General features: G+C 52.6%; 1 protein-coding gene across 1 annotated transcript; it reads left to right on the top strand.

Moving 5' to 3' along the window:
* The first annotated feature begins 3,032 nt into the window (after positions 1-3,032).
* On the top strand, positions 3,033-4,300 carry LOC127466241 (voltage-dependent T-type calcium channel subunit alpha-1H-like). The gene is made up of 3 exons (XM_051776878.1): positions 3,033-3,375; positions 3,640-4,137; positions 4,241-4,300. Exons 2-3 carry the CDS (start codon positions 3,655-3,657, stop codon positions 4,298-4,300), a joined length of 543 nt encoding a protein of 180 aa, XP_051632838.1. The 5' UTR covers positions 3,033-3,375; positions 3,640-3,654.
* Positions 4,301-16,664: the final 12,364 nt, after the last annotated feature.

A 16,664-nucleotide genomic window follows, 5' to 3' on the forward strand; every position in this document is an offset into this window, starting at 1 on the left:
CTCCACAGATACTCATTATTTGGAGGATGATTTATGCGAGCACTATTAGCCAGATTGTTCCTTGTTTGAAGGTTTTCCTGCAATCAGAAAAACCCAGATTTGAGTCAGCTAGAATTAGATCCAGTAAAAAAAAAAAAAAAAAAAAACCATCAGAAATTACGTAAAGCATTCAGCACCTCTGTCAGACTTCATGGCTCAGAGCTCAGCTTAATGGGCAGAAAAACCTAAAGCAGCTTTAAGCTCTAGGTCTGACCTACTGATCTCGTCTCAGCCCAGGAGATGCTGCAGCACCAACCCCCCCAAAGTCAAATTGGATTTTTATTTCTGGGTTGCTTTGTTTTTTTTCTCTCCCCTCAGCTGATCCTCCCAGCTCTGGGGAGGAGGCTGTGCCTCTCACACTCACTCACAGGTTTAGACATTAAACTCCCTTGCTTGATTTACAGTCTGGGTTTCATCTGACAGGACGTTCCGATGGCGCTCCCGGAATATTTGATAAATGTTGGCAAAGCTCCTGGCCCAGCCTGGCCAGGGAGCAGGGTGTGACATGCAGGGATGCCTGGCCCTGCCCTCACCGTGCCCGTGACCTTGAGGGAGGGATCTTTAATCCTGTGGGGGTCTCACCTTGGCACTGGGGCTCCTTCAGGGGGCTCAGGGTGTGGCAGCATCCCGAGCTGGGCAGGGGTTCTGTCTGCTCCATCAGCAGGGTTGCTGGAATGTTTACAGCCTTTGAAAGGTTGGAGGCAGGTTTGGAGGAGGAATCTGAAATAGAATTTGGCTGTTTTATGAAAAATACGTGAGACAAGCAGGGATTTTCTTGTGAAGTCTTGCCTTCCTTGGCAGTTGGGAAGTTGCTGGTCTGTGCTGGAGAGAATGGATGAGGCAGGTCAGGCAGGGGGGAGGCTGGGTGTCCTCTGTCCCCATCATGTCACAATCAGAGCAGGTCTGCTTTCTGAGCCGTGGAAATCTTGGTGTCTCCAGGATCTTTAGAAACCCAAACTGAGTCTGCCCTACTGAGCTCCCAACCCCTTCCCAATGCTCACACACCTCCCTCGTGAGCCCAGGAGAGGGAACCTCCCTCTCTGCTCCGGATTTTGGGGCTGATGTGCTCATCTCCAGGGCTGTGGGATTTTGGGGCTGATGTGCTCATCTCCAGCCCGTTCACGCTGCACATGGGCCGGAGCAGAGCCGGGTGTGTGCCAGCAGGGGACAGTTTATTAGGGCCAGCTCAGAGCATTACACATCCCATTATGTCAGCTGGGAGCTTGTGAGCCAAGTGCCCATTCAGGAGATGGTGTAGTCTCAGATTGGTATTGATTTTAAAATTTCTGGTGGTTTATTAATGGCAGAAATGCCGTGGCCAGATCCTTCTGACTCCTGCAAAGGTGGGGAGGTGACTGTGCTGGTGCAGCCACTTGGGGACAACGTGGAGTAAAGGGAGCAGGATCTGCCCTGCTCCTTCCAACTGCTTGTGGGTTACTCAGGAACTACAGGAGGGAGTAAATAATTTGCCAGCAAAGTGTTGTCTCTTTTCAATGACCACAAGAGCTTTGAAGATGGATTTGTCAGTCGTGGGAGCAGCATCCTGCTCTCCTGCCACGGAGCTGGGAGGGAAGTTTATTGCCTGGGCAGCTTCTGCCTTTGGGAGAGGGTCAAGAAGCATCACTTGGCCTCTCCTCCTCCCAGTTCCCATTTTAGTAAACCTCCTTTTCTTCCTCTAAAGGTCATTTTCCTGAGCAAGATAATTTATGAGCGGAAGAGGGTTTGCTCAAGGAGAGCTCCACCAACTCACATCCACATCTTCCCACTGTAATTTATGATTTGCCCTAATTAGCTCTTATAAACGTGGGGAATCTCCAAGTGCAATCTCTGCTTTGCACAGTTCACACTCTCTTTGCAGGCTGTGTCCTGCTTATCAGAGGCATTTTTTTTTTGCTGTTGTTCAATAATAAAATTGCCACACACTGTTAATCACAACCTGCAAACATCTAATAAAACAACCCTTGGAAGTGCATATGTAAAACCAGCTCTTCAGTAGCCCCATTAGGCTCGGCTCTTTCTGCTTTGAAAGCTGCATGACCTCTCTTTTCAATCAATTCCCAGTTATTAACCATGAAGAATAGCATTGGGAACTACATTTGCAAATTGAATGTGGTGGTGTATAATGAACTCACACTCCTTAAAACATTCCAGTGGAGGGGAATGCATCCAGCTAACAGTTTTAAATTCCTATTGCCCCCGCCCCCATCGGTGCTATATTCTGATATAATTCACATAATTCCAAAGAACTCAAAGGAATAAAACTTCCTGAGCAGAGTTTAAGGGGATGGTGCCTGTAAGGACTTTCCATGATCTGTTTATTCGGATCCCTGCGAGCTAAGCCCTTGAGAAGATTAGCTACTCAGCTCCAAACCAGCGCAGTTTAGAGCCGATCTTTAGTTATTAAAACGCTCCGACCTCGAACTTGGCTTTGTACAGCTATTTATTAAAACTAAGGGATCAATGCCCTGGGGGCGAGCGGGGTTTGCAGGGGGCTGGGGGGAGCCCCGCAGACCTCCGGGGTGTGTGTGTGGGGGCATCTCCCTTTTTGGGGGTGTATCTCCCTTTCTGGGAGGGCATCCTCCCCAGCTGGGGGTGTATCTCCCGCTTTTGGGGTGTATCTCCTTTTGAGGGTCCCCGGCCGCGGGGAGCGGAGCCGCGCATCCCTCACCCCAGGGAGGGGACAAACGCGGTCCCCCCCCCCCTCCGCAAAGTCCTTTCCACCTCCCGGGGGTGCTGGTGGTGGTGGTAGGGGGGTCCCCACCTCCTTCTTCCACTCGTGGGTGACCTGCCCTCCCCACGCACCGCCCGGAGCCCGAACAAAGGCCGGGGAGGGGGCGATGCCGGAGCCCCCCCGCCCCCGGCCCGCCCCGCGGGGCTGCCCCGGCTCCTCCCGGCCGCCCGCCCCCGCCGCCCCCGCCTCTCCCCTCCCCTCCCCTCCTCTCCCCTCCCCTCCCCTCCGCTCTCCCTCCTCCCCCGGTAAATCCGAAGTTTCCTGTTCAGCGCGGGCGAAGCTTTGCGGAGCTCCCCGCTCGCTCCTTGGGATTTACCGTCGGGAGAGGCTCCGCGAGGCTCGGGAAGGGCTCCCGCCGCCACCACCTCTCCTCCTCCTCCTCCTCCATCCTCCTCCTCGCCAGCCTTCCTCCATCCTCCATCCCTGCGGGCGGGCGCCGCACGCCGAGCCCCGGCTCCCCCCTCTCCCCCGCTGGATTTTGGGGGTGCTGCCGTGCCGGGGGGGGTAAGCTCCGCCGTCTCCCGGAGCCCCGATTGCCGCCTGGTCCCATGTGAGCTGGAAGGCACGGCTATGCCCCTGGGAACACCGCGCTCCGCCGAACTAAGGTAGGACACACACCCCCCCAAACCCCACAAGCAATTTTCCATCCCCCAGAATACAAAGGGAGAAGCCGGGAGGGGGTACCTGGGGGCGGCGGAGCTTCTCCGGGGGGAGCCCCAGCTCGCCGGGGGGCGGGAGCGGCCGCGCCCGGGCGGAGGCTCCGACCTCCCCCCGCCCGCCTTTGTTGTGGCTGCAGCGCCGGGACCCGGCGGGAGCTTCCCCGGCGCCGGGGGGGCCGCAGCCCCTGACCCCCTGCCCTTGCCCCGCAGGTCCTGGCCGCGACCATGAGTGATGGCGAGAGCCGAGAGCCGCCGCGCCCGGCCGGGGAGGTGCGGGTGCCCATCCCCGCGCCGCCGCCGCGCCGCCCCGCCGAGCAGCCGCCCGAGGATGCCGGCACCGGCTCCGGCTCCGGCTCCAGCCCCGCCGGCTCCCCCGGCCGCGACCCGCCGCCCGACCTGGCCTCCGAGGAGGAGGAGCAGGTGCCTTACCCGGCGCTGGCACCCACCGCCTTCTTCTGCCTCAAGCAAACCACCCGCCCGCGCAGCTGGTGCCTCAGGCTGGTCTGTAATCCATATCCTTTCCCGAGGGACACCGCGCCCCCCGGGATGTCCCCCCGTGCCCGGAGCATCCCGTCAGGGCTCCGCATCCCGCGGGCTCCCCGCTCCCAGCAGCGCATGGGGATGGCACGAAGCCACCGCGGTCCCCTGAGCGTCCCCAGCGCGTCCCCGCTCTGGGCGTCCCCCTCGGGAAGGGGGACGGGGGGTTTTGTGGGAGCGGGACATGCAGGGAGTGTGTTTCCCCCGGGTTCACCCCTCTGGGCTCCTTTTGGGGGGGGACACACACACGCCAAGGTCCCGTTTGCTGCACCAGCATCGCCCGCCTGTCCGGGACGGGCGGCAGGACGAGGTGCCCGACCTTGGAGGGTGCTGAGCTGCAGCCCCTGAGCACCCACAGAGGGGAGAACCCCTCAGCTCCCCTCCTGTCTCTCTGGGGTGGGAAGGAGTGAAGTTTAAAAGACAACCTCGTATTTATTTTAGCCGTGGTGGGGAATCTCAGCCAGGCGCTGACCCTCCTGTGTTTATATAAGAGCCGGGAGTGCATGTGCACTTTCCCGGAGGGGAGAAATGGAGCGGGTTTGGAGTTGCTTTGAGAAAAGCACATGCCTTTGCTCCCCAAAACTCCTCTTTTGCTTTTGTTCTTCTGCAACTTGCAGGCAGGGAAGGAAGAGAACAATCTCTCCCCATCCCCTGTGTCCTTTACTGAGTTTATTAATGTGAAATAGTAGACAGCAGGGTGTTCCTCTCGACTGTGACAGCCAGAAAATTGAATTTTACCCGAAATGCTTGTGTGCAAGTGAGAGTTGTCAGTCTGTCGTGATAATCTTCCCAGAGTGAGCTTTTAGCTGTGCTTGGAGCGCTGGCATTGTGTGGATAATTAATGCTTTTCCCTCCCCCCCCAATACCTGCCTGCAGTTTGCTGCCTCTATCCTGCTGCTATTAAACCCATTATTTATTAATATGGTTATTATTGATCTCACTTCAGTTAACCAGAGAAACCCCTGAGCCTCCCAGATCCCCGTTCTCCTCAGCAACAACGCCGGGTCCAGCCTTGTTGGTTGTAGGAATTGCTCAGTCCTCCCCAGAACGCTGCCTTGGGCTCTTAGTAGGAGAAAGAATTGGAGAGGGAAAACCCCACAATTTTTATGGCCTTGTTTGCTCGAGGTTTGCCCAAAGTGTTGAGTTTTGCAGGTAGTTCTGCTTTACACCCTTGCCAAGGGGCAGCGGGGCTCCTCTGCACGTGCAGGTGGGAGGGAGAAGTAAACAAGGAATTGAGCTTCAAGCAGTGCTTAACCATGGAAGTGTTAAACAGAATGATAGTTCCATAATAAAAAAGTCATAGTCTTGGCCCTGGAAGGGCTTGGAGAGGGCACTGTGTTCCTGTCACAGCTGAGAGTGAGGCAGGGCAGATTTCTCCCCTTAAATCAGGTGATGGTGTTTTAAAACTTCGGGAAGGAGCAGGAGGGAGAAACCTTCTCTTCTTTTGGCTTTGAGGGGTCTCTCCCCATGCGGTACTCAGGGTTTGGCCTCCCCAAAATCAGTACCACCAACAGCAGGAGAAAACCACAGCAGTGTCAGCTCGGAGGGAGGGTTCAGGTTTGCTCCTGCTGCCGGAGGGTGAGGCTGGGCTTTGATTTCCCCCCTCAGAATTCACAGGAGAGCGAGTTCTTTGCCAAACCTTACCCATCTGACACGATATCAGATGGAGATGGTGATGGTAATTGTACTAACTGTCTCCTAATTTCCATACCATCATATCTATTTGCGTATAGAGGTGCAGATATAACTGGTGGCAGGAGGTCTGCATGTGGATCATAATTTTATCTAATTTACAAATTTTCTCTCTTGTGGTCCCTTCCCTCCTTAATACCATGATGATTTCCTTTTCTCCCTTTAAAAAGTTTTTTATTGATAAGGAGACAAAAATGTTGTCAGTGCAGTGGCAGAGAAAACCCGACATCTGTTCTATTTGGCTTCTCCTTTTAATTTCCCTTAAAGATACTCAATTTTTGCTGTCTCCCATTACTTCTGCTGGGGTTTTTTGTGGTTAATAACCCTCCCCAAGCCCTGGGTTGTGCTGTTGGTGCTGTCAGAGCCGGAGTGTTTCGGGTGTAGCAGAGCAAAGCTCGTGATGTCTCACAGCCACGGGGACGAGCTCCTTGCTGGGATCTCTTCCCCTTCTCACAGTCTCCATGAGAAAATCCATTGGAGGCAACTTTTAAGTTTCTTGGTGAGAGGTGGCTGTGATTTTTGGAGCCCCCTGGAAGGGAGGAGTTGTGTGCCTGGCTCAGGTGCTGAGTGTGTGTTAGGCAGCCAGAGGTTGGGAGCTGGGGGACAAAGTGCCACCACCACGGGGTTGGGACACTTGGAAAGCAGCTGCCTGGGGAGACTGGAGGAGGAGATCAGTGTGCTGAGGGCTGAGATTGCCCAGGTGCTTGTCCCAGGGGAAAGAGTAACTTAAAAGATGACAAAAGAAGGTGGTTTCTGGCCGGGTGTGTGGCTTTGGTGACTCTTCCTGCCCACGCAGAAGCACAAATCCATAAACCACCAGAACGAGCTTTAGGTTTGCTAAAAGATCTCCCTCTGTTACAGAAGGAAGGGGTGTGACTGTGAGGGCTCCTAAAATATCTCAGTCTGAGGAGCTTCTCCGAGGTGCTCTCTCACCTGGGATGCATTAAGTCCTTCTTAAAATCAGGTGCCTTTGATGAGGCTTTGGTTGTTTTTTTTTCCAAGGGATTTGTCCTTTACTCTCCTTGGGGTTTATTTTGTGGAGAGAGAGAAGGTCTTGTCCCATGTACCCCTTCTCCCTGTGCTCACTGAGTGTTTCCTGGGGTGGGAGTGCACTTCCATGTGTTTCCCTGTGATGTTTCAGCTCCCAGGTGTCCCATCCTTTGCATTTGGGATCCAGTTCCTGATGGGTTTGAGGCTGGTCCCTGGGATGCTCCTGGCAGGGGCAGGAGCTGCATCCCACTGTGCCACGGGCTCTGTACCACGGACCTGGGCACATCAGCTCCCAAAAACCCAAATGCCACTGAGGGCACCTCATGGTGGGGGCGCTCCCAGCAACCCTTTGTCCATCCAGATCCCTGGAGTGCCGCCCAACCACTCCAAATATTTTTGGGAAGCAGAGGCAGCCCAGACCTGTGGCCTGGAGCAGGTGGAAACCCTGCGTGGCTGGGCCAAAAGCGTGGTTTGCCTCTGTGGCTTCAGCAGGAGGGGGGGTTATACTGCCAAGGCTTAGGAATGGCTAAAAAAAGCCCCTGCCTGGTTCCCGGGGGGACAGGTGTGGGGGGATCAGCTTACGGAGCCGGGAATCCGCGGAGCCGGAGGCACGCGGGCGCATCCCGGGAAAAAACGGGGGGTGGGCAGAGGCAGGAGATGCACTGTTGTGTTTTTAATAGCTGGGCTGCTCTGGGAATGTTAAGAACAACCTGGGGGAAAAAAAAAAAAATCCTGTCCCCCTCGCCCTCCCATTTGCGTGGTTTTGTGTTAATAAACCCGACCAGGTTCCGAATTCTCAAAGGCAAAGGTGTGGCAGGGGCTGGTTCTCAGGTGTGGGAGCAATAATCAGAGTCAGTCAGAGGAGCAGGAGGTGCTGGGCCAGGCTCTGGGGCTGCTGTCAGGGTTGACTTTAGTCGAGCTGTTGCTGTGCAGTGTCATTCCCCAGCCTTGCTGAGTGATGGTTCCAGCACAGGAGTCTCCTCCCGAGCTCCAGGGTTACCTCCAAACCCACCTCCGACCACAAAGTCACTTGTACCTCCCAGTTCCCAGCAAATCCACAGCCCAAATATACAAATATAGTTGTTGTGATACAATGGTTGAAACTGAATTTTCGCCGTCAAGTTGTGTTTTCCCTCTGTTTTACTGATGTACTTTTAATTTGCCTTTTTTTTTTTTTTTAAAGCACTTATAATTGGAAGCAAACTTACTTATTTCTTCAGGCCTGGATCTCCTACGTGGGTTTATTTATAGAGGCCTGTGGGTGGGAGTTTGTGTACTCGGCGTGCACGTTGGGTGGTTAGAGCAGGATTTGGGGGTTTGCCACCCCCAAGGTCCTTTCCTGGCTCTTCCCAAAGCTCTGTTACCTCGTGGCTCTACAGATACCTGTGTCAGATGGGGCTTCCTTTAATATCTTATTTTGCTGCTGCTTTGATCAATGAAGTGTTGACTCACTTGTGGTCAGTCCCTCGATGGGGAGGGTTTGGCAGCATCTCCTGGACTTTGCTGGTTCACGGGCCAGCTTGTGTTCCCTTTGTGTCCATCTCGTTGCTCCAAAGGGTTTTACTCTCCAACTGATTGGAGAAAGGGGCTGGAAGAGGGATGTCAGGCTCAGCACCAGCAGAACCTGCTGCCCATCCCAGCACGGGGCGTTCAGCTCTGCAGCGCGGCTCTGCCACGGCTCCAGCAACTTTGCTGCTTATTTAGTGATTCATAAAAACACTCCGTGATTCATTAGGGGTTGGATTCTGTGTGCCTTAGTCAGAAGAAACCCTCTGCTGGTTTATGCTCTCCAGAGGCTCCTGAGCATCCCGGTGCCAGCTGATTTCTGGGGGGTTGGCTCTGCTCTCCTGGCTGGGGGGCGGGAGTCTCTGCTTGCTTCACATCTGGGGTTGAATTTTTTAATTTCTCTCTCCCTGAAGTGCTTCTACCTGCTGGTTGCCCTTACAAGCCCTTCAGGACAGACCTGAGATCCAGAGTGACGTGTGTGAATTCCAGCATTCCTCAATATAAGTGTCTGTACGCTCGGATGCTGAAAAAAAGGCATTTTGTGCAAAACGGTTTATTTGCTCTGCTTTTTGACAGCCTGGTCTTCACTTTGTCATCCTGTTCTTCATCCTGGGCTGAGCTGTTCGCTTGGCACTGTTATAAATTGTTCTCTGACACGAGGTTTGCAGTTCTCCTCGTTGCACAAGTGCTGTGCTCTGGCTCGTGGGAGTGTGTAGCACTTTGGGATTTTTGGGGGGTTGGACACGAGGTGTGGGTGGAAGTGACCGTGTGTGAGAGCTCCCAGCAGTTGGACCACCTTCGTTTGCTTGCTCTATAATAAGATTTGAGCAGCTTTCTCAAGAAAGCTTTGCTTTCAATCTGCTCTTACTTCTCCTGTCTCCTGACAAGTGCAAGGGGAGGGTTTGACCCCGTCGTCGTTTGTCATCTCCCAGCATAAATATCGCAGCTAAAATATTTAGTGGGCTGTGGAAAAACCCGGGGTGGGGGGGAATAAATATGTGTTCCTGGCCTCAGCATCCTCCCTGGATGCTCCTGGGAGCTGCTGAGCATCCAGGATGCCCACTGGATCTGGGAGAGGTGCAGGTGCTGTGCATCCAACGGCGTCGCCCGCGGGGTGACGAGCAATTGGGAAACTGAGGGAAGAAAAGCCTTGGAAATTGTAACTCCTCTAAAAATACGTTGGTTTAGCTCCTGTTTTGGTGCTCTGTGTTGGCTCAGTACATTTCAGCAACAGTTTAGTCACGAGTTTTGTCTTTGAGAGGTTTTTTGGGCTTGTCGTGGTCCTCCAAACCATCGTCCCCGACCTCTGATTGCATCCCGAATTCCTTCAGTGCTGCTCATCCCTTGCACCTCTGGGAAATGCCTTTATTCCTGTCTTCTTGGCAAACTCTGGAATACGTCTCAGGGCTGGGAATCCCTTCTGGAGTCTGGGATATTTGGGCAAACCCTGGCAGTGTGGGCAGGGGGTGGATGCTCCGAGCGAGATGTTGAACTCTCCGCACATTCAAACAGTTGGTTTAAAATTAATGTCTAAAAATTATTTTGGAGCCAAAAAAAAGGGGTTAGAAAGCTATTCCCAAGTGAATGAGGTTTTGCCAGAGCTGTTTGGTAACACCTGGATGTGCTCAGGAGTGAGAGTGCAGGGAAACCAGGAAAAAATAGGATGGGATGTCCAGGAATGGAAATGTGAAATTATCTGATGAAATAACCAAAAAAAAACAAACTCCACTGAGCAAAGTGTGCACAAAGGAAATCAGAGAGATAAATAATGAAAATAAATTTATATTGTTGGCTTTAATGAAATATAATATTAAATAAGTAAATCATATTTAACCCCCCCCAATCCCAGTCCTGATCTCTCCCTTACCCCGAGGAGACTGACTGTGTATCCCCTGCCCTTCTCCAGGGGGTCTGAATTCCAAGCTGAGAGTGCAGCTTGTGAAGTTTTAGGGATTTATCTCCCTGTTGTACCGTTCAGGATTCCAGCAGGTATCTCTGAACAGGTTTAATTTGCAAATGCACTCAGAAAAATCCTGCCTCCCTCAGCCTTTAACCTGATTAGTGCTTTTATTGCTGCAAAAGCCAATGGATTCTAAAGTTATCAGTCTCTGGATCCACATCCAAATTTACTCTGTGCACAGTTTCGCTGAAAATAGCAATTAAAATTATTTTGGGATATTTTTGTGTGTACTTCTCCTTTCCTGCTGATTTATTTTAAATTGTTCTGTGCTGGAGATTCCCCTCCAGTGCAAACTGAGAGGCACCAACTTGTTGCATCAGATTTTACTATAGATTCCTCATAATCTCTTTGAAATATCTACAGTTTACTTATTTAGTTTCAGACTGTAATTTATAACCCCTCAGAACAGTTCATTTGCCACTTTCCATGGCATTTACAGACTCATCCCAGAGCCCACTTTGTTTTCCCAGTTGCCTTCGGTTCTCTCACCTCAGATCTGGTCAAAGCAATAAATACAGTTTCAATTTGCAGTTTGTTTGCAGGTTTGGGTTATGGATTGAGTCCATATGTATTTTTTATGGATTGAGTCCATATGTATTTTTTTTTTCCCAGCGTGTCAAGGTGGCAAATCCCTTAGAAACATAAACCAGTGCCTCACAGGGGTTGCACTGTGCTGATTTATGGCACAGGTTGGAGCCTGTAGCTCATCCCCAGGGATGAATCTGAGGATTGTAACCCCAAATTGGTGTAGATATTTTTCTGAATTTTCATAGAACTCTGGCTGAGATGATTTGCTGAAATTTTTGAATGAGGAAGTGGGGTTAGATTTATTCTAAATGAGTTTAAGCTCAGCTTGCCCTTGGCTTGGTTACCTGGTGTTTTGGGGCTGGGGCTGGATCCCTCGGAAGCGAAATCTTGGCTTTCTCTTCCGTGCTCCGAGTGACGTGTTTGGAGTAACTCCATTAGAGCCTCTGGGATCGCTTTCATTTACAGTCAATGAACTCTGAATCATGTTTTTCTCCCCGTGTTTGTGTGGTTTTTGTTTTGGTTTTCAATTGCTTCGGCAGACAAGACGCGCTGAGCTGAGCTGCCTACTCACTGCCATTAGTTTTCCTCTGGATTATTATACTTCCAGCTCGTGCTCTGGCACGTCCTTAGGCTGATGGAAAACAGGGAAGAGCCCCAGGGGTGCAAAGGCAAAGCCACACAGGTGTGTTTTTACCTTTACCACGCTGAATCCCACCTGGTTGGGTGTCCAGCCCGTGCCTCGGCCACCGAGGATAAAACCTCACGCAAGAAAATATGTTCCTGCTCTTTACACAGATGTTTGAAGAGAACTTGAGCTCAGCTTTTGCCCTTAATTCTTAAGGTAGCAGCTGGTGCTTGTGTCCAATCCCTTAATCCAGCTGCCCAAGCAACCTTGTGACTTTAAATACACTTTTAAGTGAATATTAACTGCCCGGGATAGGAGGGGAGGTATTCCGTGATCTCCCCTAATAGTTAATTCCAAGATAACTTGGCCCAACCTCAAATCATCAGGGGCAGCACTGTATTTCTGAAGCAGCAATTAGGAGTCATCAGCCTGCATAGAGACAAATTGGAAGTGAATTAGAGGCTGATGAGCTCCGGGCAGGGCTTCCAGGGCTCTTCCCAACCTCCCGCCGCGGGGAAGGATCGGAGCGGTCGCGCCGGAGCTTCCGAGGGCAGGGCAGGGGAGCTTTGACAAGATGCAGCTGTAAGAGACAATTTTCCTCTTTCTTTCCCTTAGTCCAAATCTGCTCTGAGCGCTGTACCAGGCAGGCTGGGTTGGCAGTGGATTAACTGAGCAGCTCCCAGAGCTAATTCTGCCCGTTCCAATGGACAGATGGAAATTGTGTGTTCTCACAATGCTCCCAGTATTTTGCCATTTTGCTCCAAATCAGGGCCTCCAGAAGCCATCCCTGGATGACTTTCTGTGTGCACAACTATTCAGAGGGTGAACCCAAGCCGTGTGGCTGCTCCTGGCCCCTTCCCTCCATCCTTGCGGTGCAGAGCGGGAGGATTTGCCTGGATATCAAATATCCTGGGAGATTTTGCTGCAGAAAGTTAAACCAGAAGTTGCAGCACGGGGTGTTTGGGACATCTGTCACGTTCCAGAAGGCTGGAGACTCCCATCAGCTGGGATGGTGGATGAATGTTGGGAGCAGGGATGTTCTGGGGGGGAGCATCCCTCGGGATCCATGCGGAGCTTGTCGTACCCGAACTCTTGGATCCCCGTTGCTCTCTCCTTCCCACTCTGCTGTCTGCTTTGATTTTTCCTGTTGTCCCATGAATCCCTCGGAGGGTTGTGATGAGAACACAGGTATTTGCATCGAGGTCTCGGAGGAGCTGCAGCCCAGGCAGCTGCTTGACGTGGGGAGGGAGGGAAAGGAGGAGCTGACACCTCCTTCCTTGGGGATGACAGAGAGAGGGAAGGATGAAGAGCTCCCTGGAGACAAAGCAAAACGGGGGGTTGGGTACCACAGACTGAAGTTCTTTGGGCACAGCCGATGGGGAAGCAGAGGAACAGAAAGGCAACGTTTGTGTGGGCGTAGTTAATATGTGGCTTTAGGTCTTAGAATCACAGAGAGGGTTTGCTTTGGAGGGACCTTAAAGATCATCTTGTTCCAGCTCCTTGCCATGGGCAGGGACACCTTCCACTAGCCCAGGTTGCTCCAAGTCCTGTCCAACCTGGCCTTGGACACTTCCAGGGATCCAGGGGCAGCCACAGCTTCTCTGGGCAACCTGTGCCAGGGCCTCCCCACCTTCACAGGGAACAATTCCTTCCCAATATCCCATCTAACCCTGCCCTCTGTTATTGGGAAGCCATTCCCTCTTGTCCTGCCACTCCAGGCCCTTGTAAATAGTCCCTCTCCCTCTTCCTCGGCTCCCTTCGGGTCCTGGAAGGCCACAATCAGGTCACCTGACACCTTCTCTCTTCCTTCAGCTTTGGGGTGACCTAACTGTGCCCTTCCAGGGTGAATGTGCTGCTGTTTCCAGCAGAAAGGACTCCACTGGCTTTGCAAAGGAATGAAACCCTTTCTGGAGGAGATTGGCAAGAAGTGAATTCCTTGGATGGGTCAGTCCATAGGATGCTGCCAGAGCTGGAGATGGAAGTCCTGGGGTGAAATGAGGAATCCCTGAGGTCTTTGTCCTTGCTTTTGGGTTTCCCCTGGGGAGGTGTGTAGGGAAGCAGCACTTAGGGTTTGGGAATGAAACCAAGACTATTCTTCAGCCACGTATTCCAGGTCAGGGAACCTCAGTGATGAGTCCAGGGGCAGGATTTCTCCCTAAACACACCAAAAATCCCCAGCCTCTCATTCCCAGGCCCTTTTGGAGATGTGTTTGTACACAGTCTGTAGAGGTGTGATGCACTCTGGGATTTTGTTGGTAAATCTCAGCTCCTTTGGCTCTGAGGGTCTGAGGCAGCTCCGAGTGATCCAAACATTCTGGTTTATTGAATTCCGTAGCCTGGAGGATTGAACAGTGCAGAGCAACTCTTGAGGAGGGGGAGAAAAAAATAAACTAGCACCTATTTCTCCTGAATCTTTTATTTTCTAGGCTGAAATTTAACATACTTGAGCTTCTGGGCACAGGCAGACAAGTGGGAGAGGTGACAGTGAGGGGAAGCAAACTTTAAGAAAGCTGCTGTTTTATTGAACAGACTCCTTGATCCTGATCTTGAGCTGGTAATTTGGGATTTAAAAAGGGGAGCTCTGGAAGTTGGAGATCATTCCATCACTGAGGATTTGTAGAGGGATTTCACAGCTGCCCAGATTTTTTCCCACATTGAAGGCTCAGTCTTGTTTTCCTGACCCTGCTTCAGTGTTTGTCCCATGTACAAGTCCTACTCCAGTGGCTCCATTCCCAACCTGCAGCCTCCTGACCCCCCCCTTAGGATGAACCAAAATCTTTTATCCCATTTCCAGAGCAGGGTGTAGTGACTGGAAAAAAAACCTGCTCAGCCCCAGCAAGATTGAGGGTTGTCTTAAGGCCACATTGACTCTAATTTCACTTTTTTAAAGTTTTTCCTTAAAAGAAAACTTGTCTCTCACTGAAATTTCCTAGGCCCTGCTGAGCCACTGCTGGTTCCTCTGTAGCTCTGAGGTTTTGATGAGCACCCACCAGGCTTTCCTGGGAGTGTTCATTGAGGGCTGGAGCTCAAGGAGCTGCTTCCCACGTGCTGGAACAATCAATCACGGAGCCCCTTTGCATCAGGGCAGCACTTGGCTGAGCCCAGAGCTGCTCCAGGTGTCAGAGAGCTGGAAGTGAGAGGGAATCTGGGCTGGGAATGCTTCGGAGAGAGAGTGAGTTGGAGGCTTCTTGGAGGAGGTGAGAGAGGAGCAAGGGGGTGATTTGGAAAGGGTTGTGCAGTGGTGGAGGTGGGGGAAAACCCTGTGACACAGGAGCCTGTAATTCCTCTTGGGGAGCATCTTCAAAATAGTTCATATCCACCTGAGCAGAACCTGATCTGAGAAATGGGTACCAGAGGTCAGGATGAATTTATGAAGCCGTGTTGTCAGTGCTGCACAAATGCTCCCAAAGAACCTCTATTGGCTTGAGGGAGGACAGGCAGAGCTCATGGGTGAGGAGAGGGGAATAACTTCAGCTCAGTGGCTGTGACATGGACACCAGCAGTCCCAGCTTCTGCTGTTTTACTTACCTAATCCTGGGTTTTGCCCATGGTCTCCGTGGCCACTTCCACTACGGATAGGCTGTTGTTCCCTGTTGTGCTTGTGCATTCCCCTGGGCCTCCTGTGGCCCAGCAGGGCTGTTCATTCCAGGAAAGGCTGTGAAGTTTGCCTTTAAGTCAGACAAGAGGGATCAGCTGGGCAAGATCAATCCCCTGCCTGCTCTGCATCACTTTGTCCTCATAAGCTGCCAGTTGAGCTCTAAATGTCTGAAAGCACATCCTGCTCCCTGGGATGAGTTGGTGTCACAGCAGCATCACCTGAAGGATGGATTTAAGCCACCAGCTCCTCACAAGAAAGAGGAGCTACGTGTGAGGTGGTGTGTCTTGGCAGGCTGTGATCCTTCATAGGCTGGAGAGAAATTCAGGAGGATAAAACATCCTCAGCTCTGAGTCAGCCCTGCAGTTTAATGTCAGCCCTAATACTGGTTCTGGGAGCTGGGGCTGGAGGAGTGCTCAGGTGGGATGGAGCTGTTTGCTCCTCAGCCTGGTGGGCTGTGACCTGTGTGTGACCCGTCTGACCCTGATGCTCCATCAGGGTGAGGAGGGTGGGGCCGTGTGGGGATCTCAGACTCCTTCTACAGCTCCTGTTGGGGCAGAGCCAAGTGCAGGCTAGGCAGGAGTGCCCCCCTGGAGGCATCAGCACTGCTGGAGTCCCAGCATGTCAGGGGGCACTTAAGGACTGAGTTTAAGCTGGGCCTTAACCCCACGTTTCCTGGCTTTGCCTGATGGAAGCCAGACCTGTGCCTGGTTTGAGCAGGGCTTTGGGGCAGTGATGGATTGCAGGGTGAGCTTTACCACCCTTCATCTGCTTCCTCTGCTCCTCTGGCCCCGGGTGTGCAGTTCAGTCAGAGTTTATTATAAATAACTCCAGATAGCAAAGGAAACATCCCGGGCTCGTGGTATTTTTTTTTTTTCCTTGGCAGTTGCAGAGCGAGGCAAAGGAGGGGGTTTAATGTAACATTTCCAGCCCAGATCTGTACAAAGAGTGACTTGTGTTTAGAGAATTGGGCCTTTAACAGTGTCTTACCAAAACAGCCGGGACGCTCCGGTGGGATGCTGGGCTTCCTTGGAGCATTCCCCAGACACTGCACTTCCACCTCGGACTGTCTGCTGCTGTCTGAGACAGAACTGAGCCTGTTGTTCTCTTCTCGCTTCGCCTCCTCCGAGCTCCTTCCCAGAGCCCTCAGAATTCCCTCCTCACCACGTCCCCCTGCGTGTCCTTGGCAGGGGAGCCGAGGTCACGGTGCAGCAGAGCTCGTCCTGCACGCTGGGATGGAGCCTCAGCACAGCAGAGTGGCAGGAGTTTGGGAGCAGGCAGTGCTGAACGACCCTTGGAAAGGAGGCTTGGAATTTTTTTTTTCCCCCTGCAGCAGAACTCGTGGACACCTCACTCCAAAGGAATCGCTCCTGGGGTCACCCCGGGCTTCCCATCCTCGGGCTGTGGAGCAGGGAGGGAGACACATCCTCCCCCAGGGAAGGCAGTGCTCAAGGAATGCGCTTGGCCCCGGCAGCCTGTCCTGCTCCAGTCTCCCTTTGGATGCTGTCCAGCTTTTCTGCAACTTCCAACGGCTCCTGGAGCGATCGGGTGCCAAACAACCGCCACCCGCCTGCCGCAGCGAGGGCACCAGACAGCCACGGGATGCTGTCTGCCTTGGAATGCCTGGACCAGCATCCCTAAAAAGGCTCCCGGCCCTGGTGTGTGCCACGGGGCTGCCAAGAGGGACGGGATCAATCGGGCTCCGCGTGTTGTTTTCCCTGGAACGCCGCGACGCGCTGCCCTTCCCGCGGGCTGGGGAGCCAAGAGCCTTCCAAAAGCTTCAGTTCCTCATTCAGAGCCTG

Source organism: Manacus candei, unplaced genomic scaffold (assembly GCF_025592945.1).
Source record: "Manacus candei isolate 608988 ecotype Guabito, Panama unplaced genomic scaffold, ASM2559294v1 h1tg000002l, whole genome shotgun sequence".
NCBI classification, from domain to species: domain Eukaryota; kingdom Metazoa; phylum Chordata; class Aves; order Passeriformes; family Pipridae; genus Manacus; species Manacus candei.

What these genes read in the sequence shown, in the direction of transcription:
- LOC127466241 (XM_051776878.1), top strand. Translation starts at nt 3,655, where the DNA reads ATGAGTGATGGCGAGAGCCGAGAGCCGCCGCGCCCGGCCGGGGAGGTG. An exon ending in GAAGGGGGACGGGGGGTTTT is followed by an intron (nt 4,138 to 4,240) that starts GTGGGAGCGGGA and finishes TTGCTGCACCAG; the next exon opens with CATCGCCCGCCTGTCCGGGA.